Genomic DNA, 17,156 nt, shown 5'->3' on the forward strand with positions numbered 1-17,156 from the left:
GGCCTATTACAATGGATTGCGCTAAAAATCTAGTAAGTTTTTCCGTTTTTGATAATTCTAGATACCGGTGTCCGATAATGGAATCTTCTTTTAAAAAAGGGGTGTTGGGTTGTTAGAAATGAGGGTTAGGCGTATGGTAGGACCAGGGTTGGGGTTAGGGTTAGGGACAGGATTAGCATTGACATTAACCAGCCATGTGTGTATTTTAATTTACTACTATTAAGCCATGTGTATTTAGTTAACTACCAGTAACCTAACATCCGTTTTTACTTTCTCGTATATACGTAGTATAGAGAAAGTATTGTAATCGTGCAAAAAAAAAAATCGAGATTTTTACAAATCTCGACGTTTTACACCTCACTAATACGGAAAAACATAATTTTGCAATCTTGTCCGTATGTCTGTGTGTGTGTGTGTGTGTCTGTCCGTGTGTGTGTCTGTCCGTGTGTAAACACGATAACTTGAGTACCGTTACAGCTAGGTTGATGAAATTTCATATATAAGTATTTAATCAAAATCGTAGATCCGTATCAACTTTTGAGCGATTTCCGATAACTGGAAGTGGTACTTTTCCTACTTTGAATTTTTCAAAAGCCTATAACTTGAGTACTATTTCAGATAGATAAATGAAATTTCATACGTAAGTAAAAGATCTAATTCTCTACCTTCTATTAAATTTTGAGTCATTTCCGTTGACTGGAAGTAGTACTTTACGCTACTTCCGATTTCTCAAAAAACTAATGTAAATTTTAAAAGTAATAATAATATTGCGCACTATTATGCGCTTTTTTATTTCGCGTTCACTTGGTGTGCAATTAATTTGTCTACGAGATTTTATTCTATTTTTAAAACTTTAAGTATTTAAAATGGATTAAAAATCATGTCTGTAGCCCGAGTTCCCATCCCCTGTTGTTTTATATAAGAATATTCGAGAAAGTTTAGGGGAGATCACTCCCGGTTTATTTTAAAGAAGATTCCGTTCCATTTTTTACAGAGGGGTCCATAGGGGGGGGGGGGTTATACCTCTAACCTTTACCTTTATTTATAATACAGGAACCCCAGAAGTCAGATTTCAAATCTGAAATGTATGAAGACCCCCAGGCTACCGAGTGTACAGCTTCCGTAGCTGCAGCTCACAATGTTGTGCCTACTCTACAGCTTGTAAGTTTTTTTTTCTATTGCCATTCGCGATGTGGGCCGTCAGTTTCTCAAGTTACTTAATAAATTTACCCCCCCCCTTCTCGAAGTACATATTGTTGTGAATTGTCGCATGAGAGTATGTGTGTAGTAGAATGTGCTATATTAATAAAAGATGTTGAATGTGACGAGGCAAGTAAGGATGTGACGTGTGGGAGAATATTAAAAATTAGTCTGTCTTGTCGTGTGAGGGTATGGAAGTCTTCGTCATGGCTGTCGTCGTCCATGTAGTCGTGTCTATTGTATGCCATTAAAGATTAAATTTATGAAAGACCTTTTTATTTATAATACTGGAAAAAGCCATCGGGTTAGAAGATGCCAAAAAAAGAGGCACGTTTTTTTTTCCCATTGCCAGTCGCGTTATTTCCGAATTTTTTAAAATTACCCCCCCCCCTACCCAAGTACACAAGAATCCACTTTCAATCTCCTTTCACGTCGACCATTTCAATAACATGTACTGTGTAGATATTTTCGATGGGGGGGGGGGGGGGAGAGATATCTTATAAAACACTAATTGTTCCACAGCAGCTATCCGCAGTGGCGTAGCCAGGATCGTCTCATGGGGGGGGTTCAAATTTTTACCCGGGGACAAACTTTCGATCTGCATCCCCTCAAACTTTTGATTTGTAACCCCCCCCCTCAAACTTTCGATTTGCACCCCCCTCAAACTTTCGATTTGCACCCCCCTCAAACTTTCGATTTGCACCCCCCTCAAACTTTCGATTTGCACCCCCCCCCCCCTCAAACTTTTGGTTTACACCCCCCCCCCTCAAACTTTCGATTTACACCCTCCCTCATACTTTATATATGTACCGAGGGGTCTATGGGGGGTTATGACCCCCCACCTCCCAACCCCACCCCTCCCTGCCTACGCCACTGGCTATCCGTGCACTTTGGTTTTTGGTGCAACATACTTACGCACATACATTTTGACTCAACTTCAAGTTTTCCAAGTCCAAGCCGTCTATAGTCAGGTAAGCAGTTTTATTTATTACATATTTTTAGCACGTTAAAATATTCTATCGAATCTTGAATCTTGAGGTTCACGAAAGCTAGTGTTAAACCACGTGCATACACAAGGTCAACGATCGCATTCCTGCACGAGAGATTTTAAAACGTTCAGCATTGCGTCGCAACAAACCAGTTGACGTTGAATTGACGTTTTAGGTTGTCAGTAGTTTGTTGTTTCATATTTAGTTTTATGGTCAGAAATTGGTGTCAGAGCTATGGTAGGACTTGGGTTAGAATGTGGGTTAAGAATAGGATTAACATTAGCAAGTTATATTTGTATTTACTAAACTACCGGTAACCTAACACCACCCCTTTTTAAGTAAGATTCTACGAGTTGATCCGCGCCGTAAACATACGCCACTATCTAGTTGTTTTTTCTACTTATCAACAATTCATAATTTGTTAATTCGACACTACCACGCCCCCTGCCTCCCCACCCCACCCCCGCCCAGTGAAAGCAGCCGCTTACAGACGTCAATGACAATAGCAAGCAGAACTTTTTATCTCCCCTTAGTTTCAAATCGTTTAAAAACGAAATTATCTGCCCCTAATAGCCGTCACTTATTCCAACTCTCTCTATGATTGTAAACATTCGGGGTGAACCACAGCTCATCTGACAGGCGGGGGATGAGGGTGGTGGCTAAGCTGCGTGATGTTTTCTATGGTATCCATGAAGAGAATTATATATAAAGATGAATTCAACACTACCAATGCTGCGACTGAAAATATTTTGCTTCAAAACGCTATCAGTAGCTCGTGAAGGACGATTATTCCCCCCCCCCCCCCCGTGAAAGCAGCCGTCCGTGACGACGGTTTACATACGACAATGAAAAGATCTAGCAGAACTTGTTATTACCTCACCTTAGTTTAAATCTCTTACAAACCAAATTATCTGCCCCTAATAGCCGTCACCAATCCGACGGGCTCTATTCTTGTAAACAGCTCACTAGACAGGTGGGGGGGGGGGGGGTGGTAGCGATATGCCTAGAGAGCATACTGTGCTACCACTCCACTCTAGCTTATAGGCCTACCGAAGAGCGTGTGAATTAGTTTATTTTAAATGCAGGTTCCGTTTAAAAAGAAAATATTTGGAAACCCAAATAGTTCTGCTATAAATATTCAGTATATAATAAAGTGTCAAATCTTATAGTAATAGTAATTCCGACTATTAACTTCTATTATACATGTATTATGAGACAATGCACACGTTTTATTTGCTACTGTATGCATTTCAATAGTTCACTTTAATCAGCATGACGAGATATATATTTTTTTTCTTTTTTGTCAGGTATCATGTCATCTAAGAAATATATTTGAGGAAAAGAGATTTCCATGGAGTTTCCATCAGATGTTGATACAGCAGACAAAATTTGTTCTGAGTTGCAGGAGGATGAACGGATGGTGTATCAACTTCATGATTCTGAATCGGATTTGATTGATGGTGATCAGAAGTGGTCAGTTTACACTCTCTACCTTGACGAAAGGACATTTGATCTGTGATCATCTTGACATACATAACTTGCTGATATATTTGGTAACAGTGCTTCATCAAACCGAACTTTACATCGACTTGTCAAGCCTGGTGAGCTTTTTTGAGCCTGCAGTGTTATTTCGGTTACCATCTCTTGTACCTAAGTGCTTTTAGTGTTTTAAATTCAAAATGGCTAATCATGTGGTCCCATTTTTGCAATGAGACGGGTATGCCTACTTTGAAATTCTGTTAAAATCTTCATATCAATTATTTTTTCAAGATCAAGCATTTTTCAGCATTTAAGGCTCACTAACAGAATTCATTGCACAGATGAGAGCGAGATGCTTTTCAAAGGACACTCATCAATGAAACAGTACAACTGTAAAGTTTAATTAAGCAAATCAAAAGGGGCTACACGATGTGGTGCAGGGTGACATATTTGTACACAACTCCAAGTGCTGGGTGTGTGGGTATGAATGAAAATTGTTTTAGGGATTGAACTGTTCAAATTAAAAAAAATTGACTCTTTTTCCCCTGTATCCTTTTTTCTTCAATACGTGTGTCCTACATTCCCGTCGGTAATAATCTACTGACATATATTCTCGTAGGTATTTATAAGTACGGCCTTCCATCGTACACGTGTAGCCGAAATCTATCCCATTGATTAATCACGGAGTAGGCCTATCCATTATTTAGATCTATATTCAATATTATATTTTCTATTTAGAGTTTCTTCCAGGCATCTCTTCGAAAAATTCTACTGTCCCCCGAACGAAATGAAAGTTATATAATTTATATAAAAAAATATAAAATAGTTACTTTTAACAGTGTCTCCCGTCCCCCCCCCCCCCCCGAAGAAAGTCTATCGCCCACCCCCCCCCCCCCTTCCCCGGAGAAAAAAGTTTGGAAGAAACACTGTATCTATTTTGGTATGTTCTTTTTATCTATTTTGATATGTTCTTTTTTTTTTTACACAATTTTTCCCTTTTGTTTCACCAACGTTCGTATTCGATAGTTGTAGATTTATTTCCCCTTATAAAAATGCAATAAGGCCTAACGATATCTTTACTTTTCTTAGGACAACTTGGACAAGAGTTCGCCAGCTAAAAAAATAAAAATGGTAATAAAAACGTTTTAGTTTTTTTTTTTTAAATTGTTTAGTATTAAACATCTGGGACGGCGTGGTTGGGCGTTGAAGCGCTGGAATGCAAACTAGATATTCCAGATTTAGATCGGGAACTAGAGTTTGCAAGACATCTCAGAATCTATTTAGCCTCGCAGGGTACCTGACTGTAGGGAAAGTAATATCAGCTGGGTATAGATTCTAGTGCTATTTTAAAATCTATTTCTCAACATTTTTGTAAATATGTCTTTACCTTTTGCTTTGTCCATAGTCTATGGCACAGATGATGGATAAAATCATAGAACAAAAGGTATGTTTTACAAGATGTAAATATGTTTTAGCCTGTCATATATGCAGAGTTTCTCCCAGGCATATTTGGCCCCCCCCCCCCCGAACGATATTTATATAATTTATATAGAAAATATATACTTTTAAGTGTCCGCCCCCCTGCCCCCCGAAAATTTCAAGTGCCCCCCCCCCCCCCCGGAGAAAAGTCTGGAAGAAACACTGCCCATATGCTATATACTATATAGATATATATGATATATATAAAGCACATAAACCGCTCCCTTACTTAAAAACGAAAAAAAAAACAAGACAACTATTATAACAATATCTTACTGTATTCTTAGCTGCTGGAAAGAGAAAAAACAGAGAAACCAGCAAAGCCAGAGGTAAGACCTAGCATTACGAGACTAGCTTTTACGACTAATAGACATAATACTCCCTTACTTAAGAGCGAAAAAAAAACAGACAACTATTATAACAATTTTTACTGTATTCTTAGATGGTAGCCCCCCAGCCTGGGACAAGTGGTGCTGAAAAAACGGTAATTTTTTAGCAAGAACGTTAATAGTTTTGGAAAAATGTTAATGTGGTAAAGGAACCAGTTTAGTGCACGATTTATTATTTACTGTAGTTTATAAAATACTCACATGATTTTATTTAAGCAACATAACAAACGGAGAAGGAAAAAAAGAAATAAACTAACTGAGGCTGAGCCAACTAAAGTACAGGAAGAAGCTGGTAAAGAGCAAACTACGGACAAACCAATCACTCTCACTCTTACTTTAAATGAGTTGGAGCTAAAGGACTTATTCAAGAGGTATGTATTGAAACCACCTATCTGATACTACATCATGTGCATCGATATGTATGTGCCATTAAGTAAGTAAATTTAAAATTCTTCTTTTGTTTTCCTCTCCAGGTTCTCGAAACCTTGACTTAAGGTTGTTAGCGGTGAACAGATTAACTAGGCTTTGTCAAGTAGATAGGATCTTCTCCATCTGTTGTCCTTTGGTGCTGAGCATCTAGATAACCCTAACAGTCAGGCTTCTGCTGATTTCACCAAGAATGTCTTATTCTAATTTGTACAAATGTCCTGGTTGGATCAGGATCATCTTCTATGTTTAGTTCAGCGGAGACATTCATTTTGTAAATAAGACTGGTAGTCATATTATAATGTGGCTTTCTTTGCTAATCCTGTTATAAGGAACATAGCATGTACCACAGTTGCCATTTTGTTTTACTTATAGTTATAGGTAAGAGTCATTTGTACTTTTTTTATATGGTATAATTAGCAGGGAAAGATTCCTTGCAAGTAGAGCTTTAAATTTCTATCATTTTATTACTGTGCTTTAAAATAGTCTTGACTGTTCTGATAGTTTTTTCTAGTTGTATAAAAACATGAATGGTGTTTTTAACATTGAAACTACCCCCTAATTGTTAAAACTTTGATCTGAATAGTTATCTACAATTTTGTTACAAGCTGTTTTATTACATTTTAATTTGTTGAATTTTATAAAAGAGGTGTTACTTACGCGCAAACTTGGGTGAAGGAAATATTTAATTCATGGATGATTGCATTGAGGAGCTATTCATAAATGATTTCATACAAGTTTAGGTTTTGTACTTTATTTCTCCATTAATAAGTTGTCTGGTTTATATACCCCCACCTTAAACTAAATTATATCAAATACTACCGGTACATTTATTTTGTATTTAATAGTAAAATTGCCAGAGAGAACATAAAATTTTGCTATTTGAGGTTAGTACACACAAGAAAATTTCATTTATTTGAAAATCATTTTCTAGTTTAAAATTTATTTCATTTCAATTTATTCAGGGTCTAGTTGTTTTTTTACTTATTAAAAGGAGTAACTATTGTGTTGAGTTGTCAATGTGGCTGTATTTACTGAGTATGCTGAATGATTCAACACCAAAACTTTGTTTGCATTCCCGAAACCATTCTCTATTATTAACTATGGCAGAGTTCATGTCAGTTTAGCTGTTTACTTTCTAAAACTGATACATCTAGAGGTATAAAAATATTTTTTTTTTGCTAAGGAATTAGATATTTATTATTTGTTTAATTAAAGAACAAATTTGTTTTCTTCAGAATTTTATAGTTGAATTTGTGTTCTTGATTTGTTTTTTTGAGCAGCAACCAACAGTGTACTATTTTTCATTGACTAAGTAGCTTTTGCAGCAAATGTGCTTTTTTTTTTAAGGTGACTATTTTCTATGCTGTTTATATTTTACTGACAGTAGTACGGCTAGGAATTACTGAATTTTATCTTATTTTTTAGACAAACTTAAAATGAAAGGACAACACCAAAACAGATGTATAGATTCTTATGTGAGGTTTAGATGTGAGATATTTAATGTAATATGGTTTGGTCCCCCCTCCCTTCCCTCTCCTGTTTCTGTCAGTTTTTCTCCACAACTCCCCTCCTCTCCATACGTGTGCACTAATGCATGTTTTTCTTTGGTCTTCACTGAATATACAACTTTTGGTGTGAATGTATTTTTGTCTTCATCTCTTTCTCTTGTTGTGATGTCGTCATGGTTGCTATTTTTGCATATGATCAGATTTTCATTATTTTTATCTACACTATTTGACTGTTGTTCAAATTTTTCCTTATTCAAAATAAAGTACAAAATATTTTAATGTGGTCTTTGTTGTTTTTTTAATTGCTAGTCATTTTATTTCTAATATTACTATTATTACAGAATATAGTTTAAAAAAAAAAAAACCAGTCTCTTCAGTAATCTTATTCGCTGCAATGCACTTTTTAATTTAAAGAAATTGGTCAAAGCAAGATTATATTTTTCAATTGTTTATTTCAATTGCACATCTTTAAAATGTGATACTTTTGATGTATTAAGAAGTTGTTAGAAAACTAATTTTATTTAAAAAGACAACTGGTACACTAAGGTTTAGAAAATGTGAAAATTTAAAGTATTTAAATCATCTTAAAAGAATGACTGGTTAACAAATACTAATTTTTTTTTCTGCACTTTAAATTTTAAAATACACAAAAATTCACAAAGCATCTGATACTTTTGTTTGTTGATTTAAAAAGAAAATACTGATGTTTTTCAAACATTTACAAGCCAAGAATTAAAGCATTTGTTTTAAACAAGAACACAAAGAAATCTCAGAAAATAATTTTTTTTCTTAGCTCATACATGTAGAGAAGACGCTTGATAGAAAATATATAAATTATATATGCATATATTTATATAATAGCTTATCTAAAAAAAAAATATAGTTATACATCCATTTGCTTTGTACAATATTTAGTTTCAAACATCTTCAATATTCTTGGACACATCAGTGAGATTTTAACTCATTTTAAAACGGGCAAATTTGATTTCTCTACTAAGTTTAGAAAAATCGTAAACAGCTATGGAAAGTGAAAGCTAATCATGTGCCACCAAAAGTTAAACAGTAGGTGGCACACATCAGATCACAGTAAAAAATGAGCTATACTTTACATATGTACAGAAGCAAATACTCATTTTTATATGTATTATACACGCATGTTATGATGTTATACATATAAATACATATTTCACAACATATGAAATTTGGTGATGGTTATGAAAGAGAAAAAGAAGTTCCTAGAAAGCTTTTAAAAACAATTTTTTGAGTGTTTGTAAAAGAACATAATGGCATTGGCCCAGATGGCTGAAAGGATCACAATCATAAGACAAATGCAGAGAACTTGAAGATAGTTTTTTTTTTATTATATGGCTACATTTCTATTTACATATAGACCAACCAGACTTTACATTTTTGAAAGATTAACTTTTAGTTGGCTATTGTTAAATCAAGCTAATCATTTTTTTCTTCAGGTAAATGTTAAGGATATTTGTAAGATTTCCTTGATGCTGGTTTGTGATTGAAAAAAATAAATGGAAGTAAAAGCCAATACTTCATATGCCTTTTTGATAATCCTATAAATTATATTCAGCATGATCTTGTTAAGCCTAGTTTGTAGCCATTTTTGTGTGGATGAGAAAATCTAGCCAATGACTACAAAAACAAGTTTTTATAATACCACTGCACATTTATGACCCAGGTGAAAGTTTTCTGGGCCAATGCCACTACTTGGAAAGTAATAATTCCAGGAAATTTTCTTTTACAATAAGAAACTGAGATCTACCTATTTTTAAAAAATGTAACGCAACAGATTAACATTGTTTTTTGGTCACAAAAAACCCAAGATTATAATACTGTTTTCACTAGTTTTTTTTAGAAAGAACCTAAAAGATTTCACAGTTGCACAAATAAGCAACTACAGTAAACATAATACTTCTCACAACCTGAGCACAACTTAAGATTTGAGCCTTGAATTCTTACTAAAACTTCATCATAGCCATAACAATATTATATTGAACTTATTTATAACTTAAACAATAGTATGTTCAACTCCTACAAAGCCTTATATACATTATGTGAATGTTATTAATAGAATAAATTATTCATATTAAACAAATCATGGATTTAAAAATTATATAATCAAAAGAGATCATAAATATTTAATAAACAGGATGTGTAAAGAATTTTGTTTGGATTACTTTAGAACAAATTTCTTGTTAGTTTTTATTTTGCTAACTGAAAAGGAAAATTGGAGTACATTACTTCCCTTATATTAATGAATTTTGACATAAATAATGGCTTAATTCAATTATTTTTGTAACCAAATTGATGAATTATACAAAGACAAGGTTATATTACAGGCTTTTCTTTATAGCAAACTATTTTAACTATTACAGAAATTTCAAAATATTTTAAAATCCAATGATACAATAATCTGACACACCATATGCAAGCATCAACCCCAAATTACATTTATGCATTGCCTGTTTAGAGGCATACTTAAAATAAAACAACCAGCCTGCACATATCATTCTCAATAAACTAACACACAATTATACAGCACTTGATTTAAGGCCCTTGTGGACTTCATCAAAAATAGAAACCAGGTTATCAAGTCCGAACAGGTAGCCATCCTCGTGGTTCCCTTCCACCCAATTGTCTCTGTGATTGATCTTCACACCTTCAGGCAAGGGTTCTGTTTTACCAAAGTCAATCATCCAAACACCAACATTGTCATCCATATCATGAACAAATAACAAGGAGCTGCCTATGACCTGTAAAGTTCAAGTTTTTAATTCCACTTTAAAAAATTATAAATAACATGCATGTACGGAATGACTAGTAATTTTTTTAAAATGTAAAAAGTAAGAAAAAAAATTATTGTAATTAAGTGCTAGTTAAAATGGAAGTTAAGTTTACCTCATGTGAAGAGAAAAATTCAGATATTTCTTGAGTATGCATAACATATTTTAATCTTTGTAAGTATTTTTCCTGCAAAAATACCAAACAAAACTGATATACATGTACATTATAATCACACAACAGCTATTGTGTATACATTAGAAATGTGCATAAACACTTTTTTTTTACAAACTTTAGAACTCTAGAAAACAAATATTAACAACAAAGAATATTTAAGACACTATAAGCAATGTAGGTCATCGAAAGACAATTTCATAATAAGAACTTCCTTTGCTTTCTGATAAATTATGTGTTAACTACATTTACTAAAGGAGGACATTTTCTAATACTTACCACAATAGTTTCATTATCTCCAACAAAGGATTTAATTATATCAACAATGTTTTCTCTTGTTTTGGTTTTTTTTAAATCTTTACTGGAATTCCCATCACTTTTCTGAAAAATATTTTAATTTGCGTAAACGATGTTTTTGCCAAAATAAGATAAATGACTAAAACAGCTTTTAAACAGTTAATTTGAAATTTATTATTGGTTTTTACAAATAAAGTTTGGCAAAATAAACACCAATAGAAAGGACTTTGAAGTCCACAAATGGGGATAGATTAGGCATACTCTGAGAAGGGAAAAGGATAATATAGCAAGGAAAGCGTTAGACTGGAATCCCCAGGGGTAGAAGAAAATGGGTCGCCTAAGGGAATTCAAAAGAACAGTAAAAGAAGAGACACTATTGTATGAGATTTAAGAGTTGAAAGTTCTGTACCTTGATGCCCTCTACACGAAAACCAAGCTCAACAGAAGAACTCATTTCATCTCTCCACTGCATGTAGCGGGGCTTGGTCACAGCTTTTTGTTCATGTTCCTCTGTGGTGGGGGCTGTTGTGTCAATCTCAATCATCTTTTGGTACATGTCCTGTACAAGTAAGAACAGTATTAGTGGCTTACCCCATTTTTAGAACACACATCAAATACAAAAAGCACATTGAGAACACTATTGAGGATGCTGGTTTGGTTGAGATCCAAGAAGATATAGTGATTAAGTTCATTACAGAAATGTAGCACTATATACATTTGGTTGTAAAATGTAATTATTTGAAGAGAAAAAATTAGAAGAAAAAAAGGTATTTATGTGATGAGCTTATTGCAAAATATTTCAAAGAAATAGCTCTGTGTGAAGTATTTGGCCCAGTATTTTTAACTACCCTTGTGGCTTAAACCTGATACACTCTCCCTTTTTAAAATGTACCTGAGATATCACAACCAGGTATTTAAAAAGAGTCCAGGTGAGTGTAGACATAAAGAAAACCCAGAAGACAGCAGATCAGATGATTCCCTGTAAGCCTATTGTGCTGGGATGTCAAGCCTAAATAACTGACATTCCTACACCATCAATGTATAGACAAAGGAATAGCTGACATTCCAGGGAATCAAACCACAGACAATGGGATAGCTGCATGGCTTGTTGTTATGCAGCATTCTTGGTCTTAGACTTGAAATACTAATCATTGTCGTAGAAGTGTCTGTCAAACTAGTTTCTGCCATACTTTTGTCTGTCATAATAGTGACTGCCTTACTAGTTTGTCTGTCATAATGGTAACTGTCATTCTTGTTTTGGCCATATTATCTGTCTGTCAAATCAGTGTCTGTCTATCATACTAGTGTCTGTCTATCTTATTAGTGTCTGCTGCACTAGTGTCTGCCATTTCTCAATGAACACAGGTAATGACAACATAGTTCAAAGGTCAGCTGAATATTATATTACTCTGATGTATAATTGTAGTTTACCTGAGCAATTACCTATAATAAGAGGGTTGCTAAGTGAAGAGAAAGAACTTACCTTTCTCAAAGACGGAGACTTTCTGGCTTTTTCTCATCTTCCAAATATGTCCGGACCCCCATTTTAACATCCATGACACAGGGGTGGTTGAATGAACACAGCAAGTCTTGCAGCTGAATGTATGCTAGTTCAGTGGTTAAGGGATCATTGATTTTATGTTTCAGACTGCTCGGATTTATTAAGAAGAGGAAAATGGCCAGTTCAGAAATAGAGAAGCTTTCAGATCTCTGACAGGAAATTTAGTAAAAAAAAATAACCCTAATGGTCAGTTTAAAATTAGGTTAGTTAATCAGGTGAATACACCTTACTGCAGCACATTGATAAGCTAAACTATTTGGGGCAAATTAATTAAAAAAAAACTACTTTGAGCGATAATAAAACTAAGTTAAATAACTGTACAACAAATAAAACAATTTAAAATGTATCTTAAGTATAGATTAAAGGCTCTTCATTTATGAATAGATAAGATATGCTTAGCTTAACCCTTTAAGCCCGACAAGCCTGAAAACCGGCTTCAAGATCAGGCATATATATTAAAAAAGCCAGTTTTCCAGCCCGATTATCTTGCGTCATAGTCCTAGGGGCTCGTATACAGTTTAATTAAATATAATTAGCGGCGGACTGAATAATACTGCACATATTTCTTTTTAGTGCGGGATTATGATTCTAAAAATAGATTTTTGGGAAAAGTGAAAGTGTTTGCATTTCGTAAGATGTGAATCATTTCAAGGACGCAATCACTGCATATTTACCAATTGATTCTATACATCTGTCAATTTAGCTGAGTACTTGTTGGATATACAAGGTGATGTGGTACAGCATTGACAAAGCGCAAACAGTTTCCAAAGGAACTTGTGACAAAAAAATGGATCATGGTACTCATAACATGTTCAATGGCAAAACAGCAGCTATTGTGTGGGGTGATAAGAAGCCAATTTACTTTGTATGTACAAAGTATATCAAAGATACGGAGGTAACTGTGCAGCACTATGACCAAAAAGAAGGAAAAAGAATTCCAATATCGTGTCCAACTGCAGTGAAAGCATATAATGCTTATATGGGAGGGACTGACAAAAACGATCAAATGACCAAGCTACAAAAATCAAGGCGCCATTATAAATGGCTGCGGCGTTTGATGGTGAAGTTTTTTGTATGGAGTGCCTACTTACATAATTGGAAAAGTGTACAAACCACAGAATCCATCTGGAAAAAATCGTGTAACTTTCCATATGTTTATTGACAAACTCTGCCATGAATTAGGTGGAACATATCGAAGAAGGGTTGTTCAGTTCAGAAGGAGAACTTTATCAGATGAAAGATTGACCAATGAAGGTAATATCCCAGTGCACTTACCTGAGCGACCACCAGGAGCAACAACAGATGTGTGGTCTGTTTGGAGTGAAAAGACAAAATGCCAAGGACAAAGACTTGCCGAAACAAAACAAAGCTGTTTACTGGTGCAAAACATGCAGAGTTTTTCTTTGCAGCAGGTCGGGCAGTGATAACTGTTTTGAAAGTTATCAAACAAAAGTGGACTTCTGGCGATGAACTAGTATGGCCAGGTATCAATAATAACAAAACAATTACTAAATGTAAATTTGTTTCTTCTATGTTCTATCAAAACAATAATTATTTGTTCGATTTATATACATTGTTATGCTCATACATTGTAAAAAAAAATAAAGAATTTCAGAATCTTGCTGAATTGTTGTTTGATCCTGATACGAAATTTGGCTTGATTATCTCAAACGGTTCAAAAGTTATAGGCAAAGTTAGAAGCAGATAAGTGAAAATTGGTTTGGCCTGGGAGCTCAGGAAATGGGAGAAATTAAGGCCAGGGAGTTGAGGTGGTTCAAATAACAAAAAGTGGGGTCCTCAAATCAACTATTAGAACTTGAGATAATAATTATAAAAGACCTAATAAAAGATATTAAATATAAGTTTTAAATAACTGATAGTTAAAAAATATTTTGATCTATCAGTTGAATAGGATTGAATAAGAGTTTTTTATTTTTTAAATTAAAAGATTAAGGTAGCTCTAAACACCAAGCAAAATGGTGAAAATATATCTACAAAAACAAGCTTATTTTGTTTTGTTGAAAAGGATACTTTCTCCATTTTTCTCTTCTGGTCCTCTGTACTCTGGCACACAATCTCTGAGTGTGTCTAGCATCAGTTTCTGAAAGCAGACTTGTTCCCTGGGGTCTAACTTCTTCAACACTGAACCTGCCTCCCCAGCATGGAAGTTTCCTGAACAATGGACACTTTCTTAAACAAACTTGTACAACATTTCTGGGAGATACAACAATTCTACGCTTTGATGAAAATAAGTAAGCCCTATTCTAGGGTTTAATTAAAATATGTATTCTATGCTTTAAGACAATAGTTCTCAAAACTTGGCACAGATGTCATCAATGGTTCTGCTTGGTTAGCACTAACATAAAACCCATTCCCTCAATATAATTCTAAGTTTCTCACATGGTAAGGCTCATCTTACTACTCCCCTAATACAATATTTACATGTATTGCACACTTAAGAAGATAAGAAGAATTTTTTACTAGAGTTAAACTTCTAGAAAAAGGCTTAGAACTGCTGTTTAATGTTCAAAAATTGAAGAAGCAGTTCACTTTCATAAAGGTTCGAGTTTGTAGGGTGTCCCGAATTCCACCCAGCTCTGATGGGTACCTGACTCATGTTAGGAAAGGGGCCATGGATAGTACTGACCACACTATCCCTACATATATTAAGGTCACAGAAACAGATGAACTATACCTGACCCTTGGACCGTAAGATTTGAAAGGGTACTTTACTTTTACTTTTTTCACCTTCATAAAACTTTCAATATTTGATGAAACTTGATACCCTAATAAAGACTTAAACCTAAGATCTAGACTTTGTTCACACAACAACCAAACATACATTGATACCCTAATAAAGACTTAAACCTAAGATCTAGACTTTGTTAACAGAACAACCAAACATACCTTGATACCCTAATAAAGACTTAAACCTAAGATCTAGACTTTGTTCACACAACAACCAAACATACCTTGATACCCTAATAAAGACTTAACACCTGAGATCTAGTCTTTGTTCACACAACAACCAAACATACCTTGATACCCTAATAAAGACTTAAACCTAAGATCTAGACTTTGTTCACACAACAACCAAACATACCTTGATACCCTAATAAAGACTTAACACCTGAGATCTAGTCTTTGTTCACACAACAACCAAACATACCTTGATACCCTAACTAATAAAGACTTAAACCTAAGATCTAGACTTTGTTAACAGAACAACCAAACATACCTTGATGCCCTAATAAAGACTTAACACCTGAGATCTAGACTTTGTTCACACAACAACCAAACATACCTTGATACCCTAATAAAGACTTAAACCTAAGATCTAGACTTTGTTCACACAACAACCAAACATACCTTGATGCCCTAATAAAGACTTAACACCTGAGATCTAGACTTTCTTCATACAACAACCAAACATACCTTAATACCCTAATAAAGACTTAACACCTGAGATCTAGAATTAGTTCATACAACAACCAAACATACCTTGATGCCCAGCTAACTGGATCCATGGGTACCTGTGTTTTTTGAAAACTTGAATGAGAAAGGAGACCACAGGATGAAACTACGAATTTTACGCCATGAGCTTTGCTGTAAAGAAAGAGAAAAATGTAGCATTAGCTAAACAGTAAGAAATATAAGCAATGAAGCATAAAATACATATATGGGCATCAGTGCTGATGCATAAAGGCAGGGTTTTGAAAAAAAAAGGCTAGTATATAAATATAGAAGAAGATAAGATGGCTGATACTGATAGCAGTGTGGGATGGCTGTGTGATTGTGAGGTAAACGGAAAAAAAGTCACAGGAAAAAAAAAACACAGAAAAAAAGTCACAGTTTTTGCTAGGAAAAAAAGTCACAGAAAAAAAGTCACAGTGGAAAAATTTTATCGGAAAAAAAGTCACAGAAATAAAGTCACAGAAAAAAAAGTCACAAAAATCTTTTTAGAAATATTTTTATTAATTTGTTAAGAATTGTAAAATTTTGTATGTTTATTTTTGTGGGTTGTATTTTTTGATAGCATAAATTATTTATAGACGTTAAAAGCATTATGATTTATAACAATTGTAAGTAAAAATACTCTAAGATAATTTACACAACAATCTCAACTTGTTACGTATTTAGTTAAATACGCGGTAGAAAAGTTAATTATAAAAGAAATTTAGGCAAATTTTGCCGTAGGCTATTCTCTGGCCGGCCTCTCCTCAGTAGGCATTGTCCGAACATATTTTGTGTTGTTGACGTTACGCGTCAATGACAGCCTTTGAACCTTGTCGGCTTTCTGTTTTGATCCTAAGTTTTGTTATGTAATGAGCGTGATAAATGTGGGAAGTAAAGGTGGTTGAACTAAACATAACTATTGTTGCCATTGAGTTGAGGGCAGCAAGTCAGATGAACTTACCATTTCACGGTAATTTAATATTGGTATTTAAGAAAAAACACACGATGAAAACCGTGGACTTTGGAGCATTCTATTAAATGCTACTAATCTTAAGTTTAAAATAATTACAATCTACATACTTCATAATAAATATTTTTAGATGAATTATAAAAATTCCTATGCGTATACAGCCTACACACATTACATTACATTTAATTAATCCTAAGTTAATTTGCACTCTAAATATTTAATACATGCAAATATATATTTGTGACTTTTTTTCCTGTGACTTTTTTTCCTGTGACTTTTTTTCCTGTGACTTTTTTTCCTACAATCGATTGTGAAGATGTTAACTTATGTTAATATGGGATTTATTTTTAGTTGTTTTTTTTTTAAATATTTATATACAATATAATTAATTATTTATTTTATGTATTTGTGTTTTACATACAACAT

The 17,156-nt window shown here is 34.1% G+C and overlaps 2 protein-coding genes across 2 annotated transcripts; one reads left to right on the top strand and one right to left on the bottom strand.

Annotated features, from left to right (window-relative positions):
• LOC131952625 (uncharacterized) lies at window positions 1-7,752 on the top strand. The gene is made up of 8 exons (XM_059315368.1): window positions 1-32; window positions 1,054-1,161; window positions 4,758-4,799; window positions 5,074-5,112; window positions 5,435-5,476; window positions 5,590-5,631; window positions 5,753-5,907; window positions 6,010-7,752. Exons 1-8 carry the CDS (start codon window positions 12-14, stop codon window positions 6,023-6,025), a joined length of 465 nt encoding a protein of 154 aa, XP_059171351.1. The 5' UTR covers window positions 1-11; the 3' UTR covers window positions 6,026-7,752.
• A 166-nt stretch (window positions 7,753-7,918) lies between these two features.
• On the bottom strand, window positions 7,919-17,156 carry LOC131952652 (inositol-trisphosphate 3-kinase A-like). Its single transcript, XM_059315416.1, is given in 9 exon segments — window positions 7,919-10,244; window positions 10,390-10,461; window positions 10,726-10,827; window positions 11,153-11,302; window positions 12,227-12,258; window positions 12,261-12,350; window positions 14,336-14,476; window positions 15,806-15,837; window positions 17,152-17,156. Coding segments are annotated over 9 exon segments (846 nt in total). The 3' UTR covers window positions 7,919-10,022.

This window comes from Physella acuta, unplaced genomic scaffold (genome assembly GCF_028476545.2).
Source record: "Physella acuta isolate Inbredline_101_S28 unplaced genomic scaffold, ASM2847654v3 ptg000883l, whole genome shotgun sequence".
Classification (NCBI taxonomy): Eukaryota; Metazoa; Mollusca; class Gastropoda; family Physidae; genus Physella; species Physella acuta.

Coding starts and splice junctions, on each gene's coding strand:
- LOC131952625 (XM_059315368.1), top strand. CDS start 12: ATGGATTGCGCTAAAAATCTA. Junction 33..1,053: donor TGGATTGCGCTAAAAATCTA/GTAAGTTTTTCC, acceptor TTTATAATACAG/GAACCCCAGAAGTCAGATTT. Junction 1,162..4,757: donor TTGTGCCTACTCTACAGCTT/GTAAGTTTTTTT, acceptor TACTTTTCTTAG/GACAACTTGGACAAGAGTTC.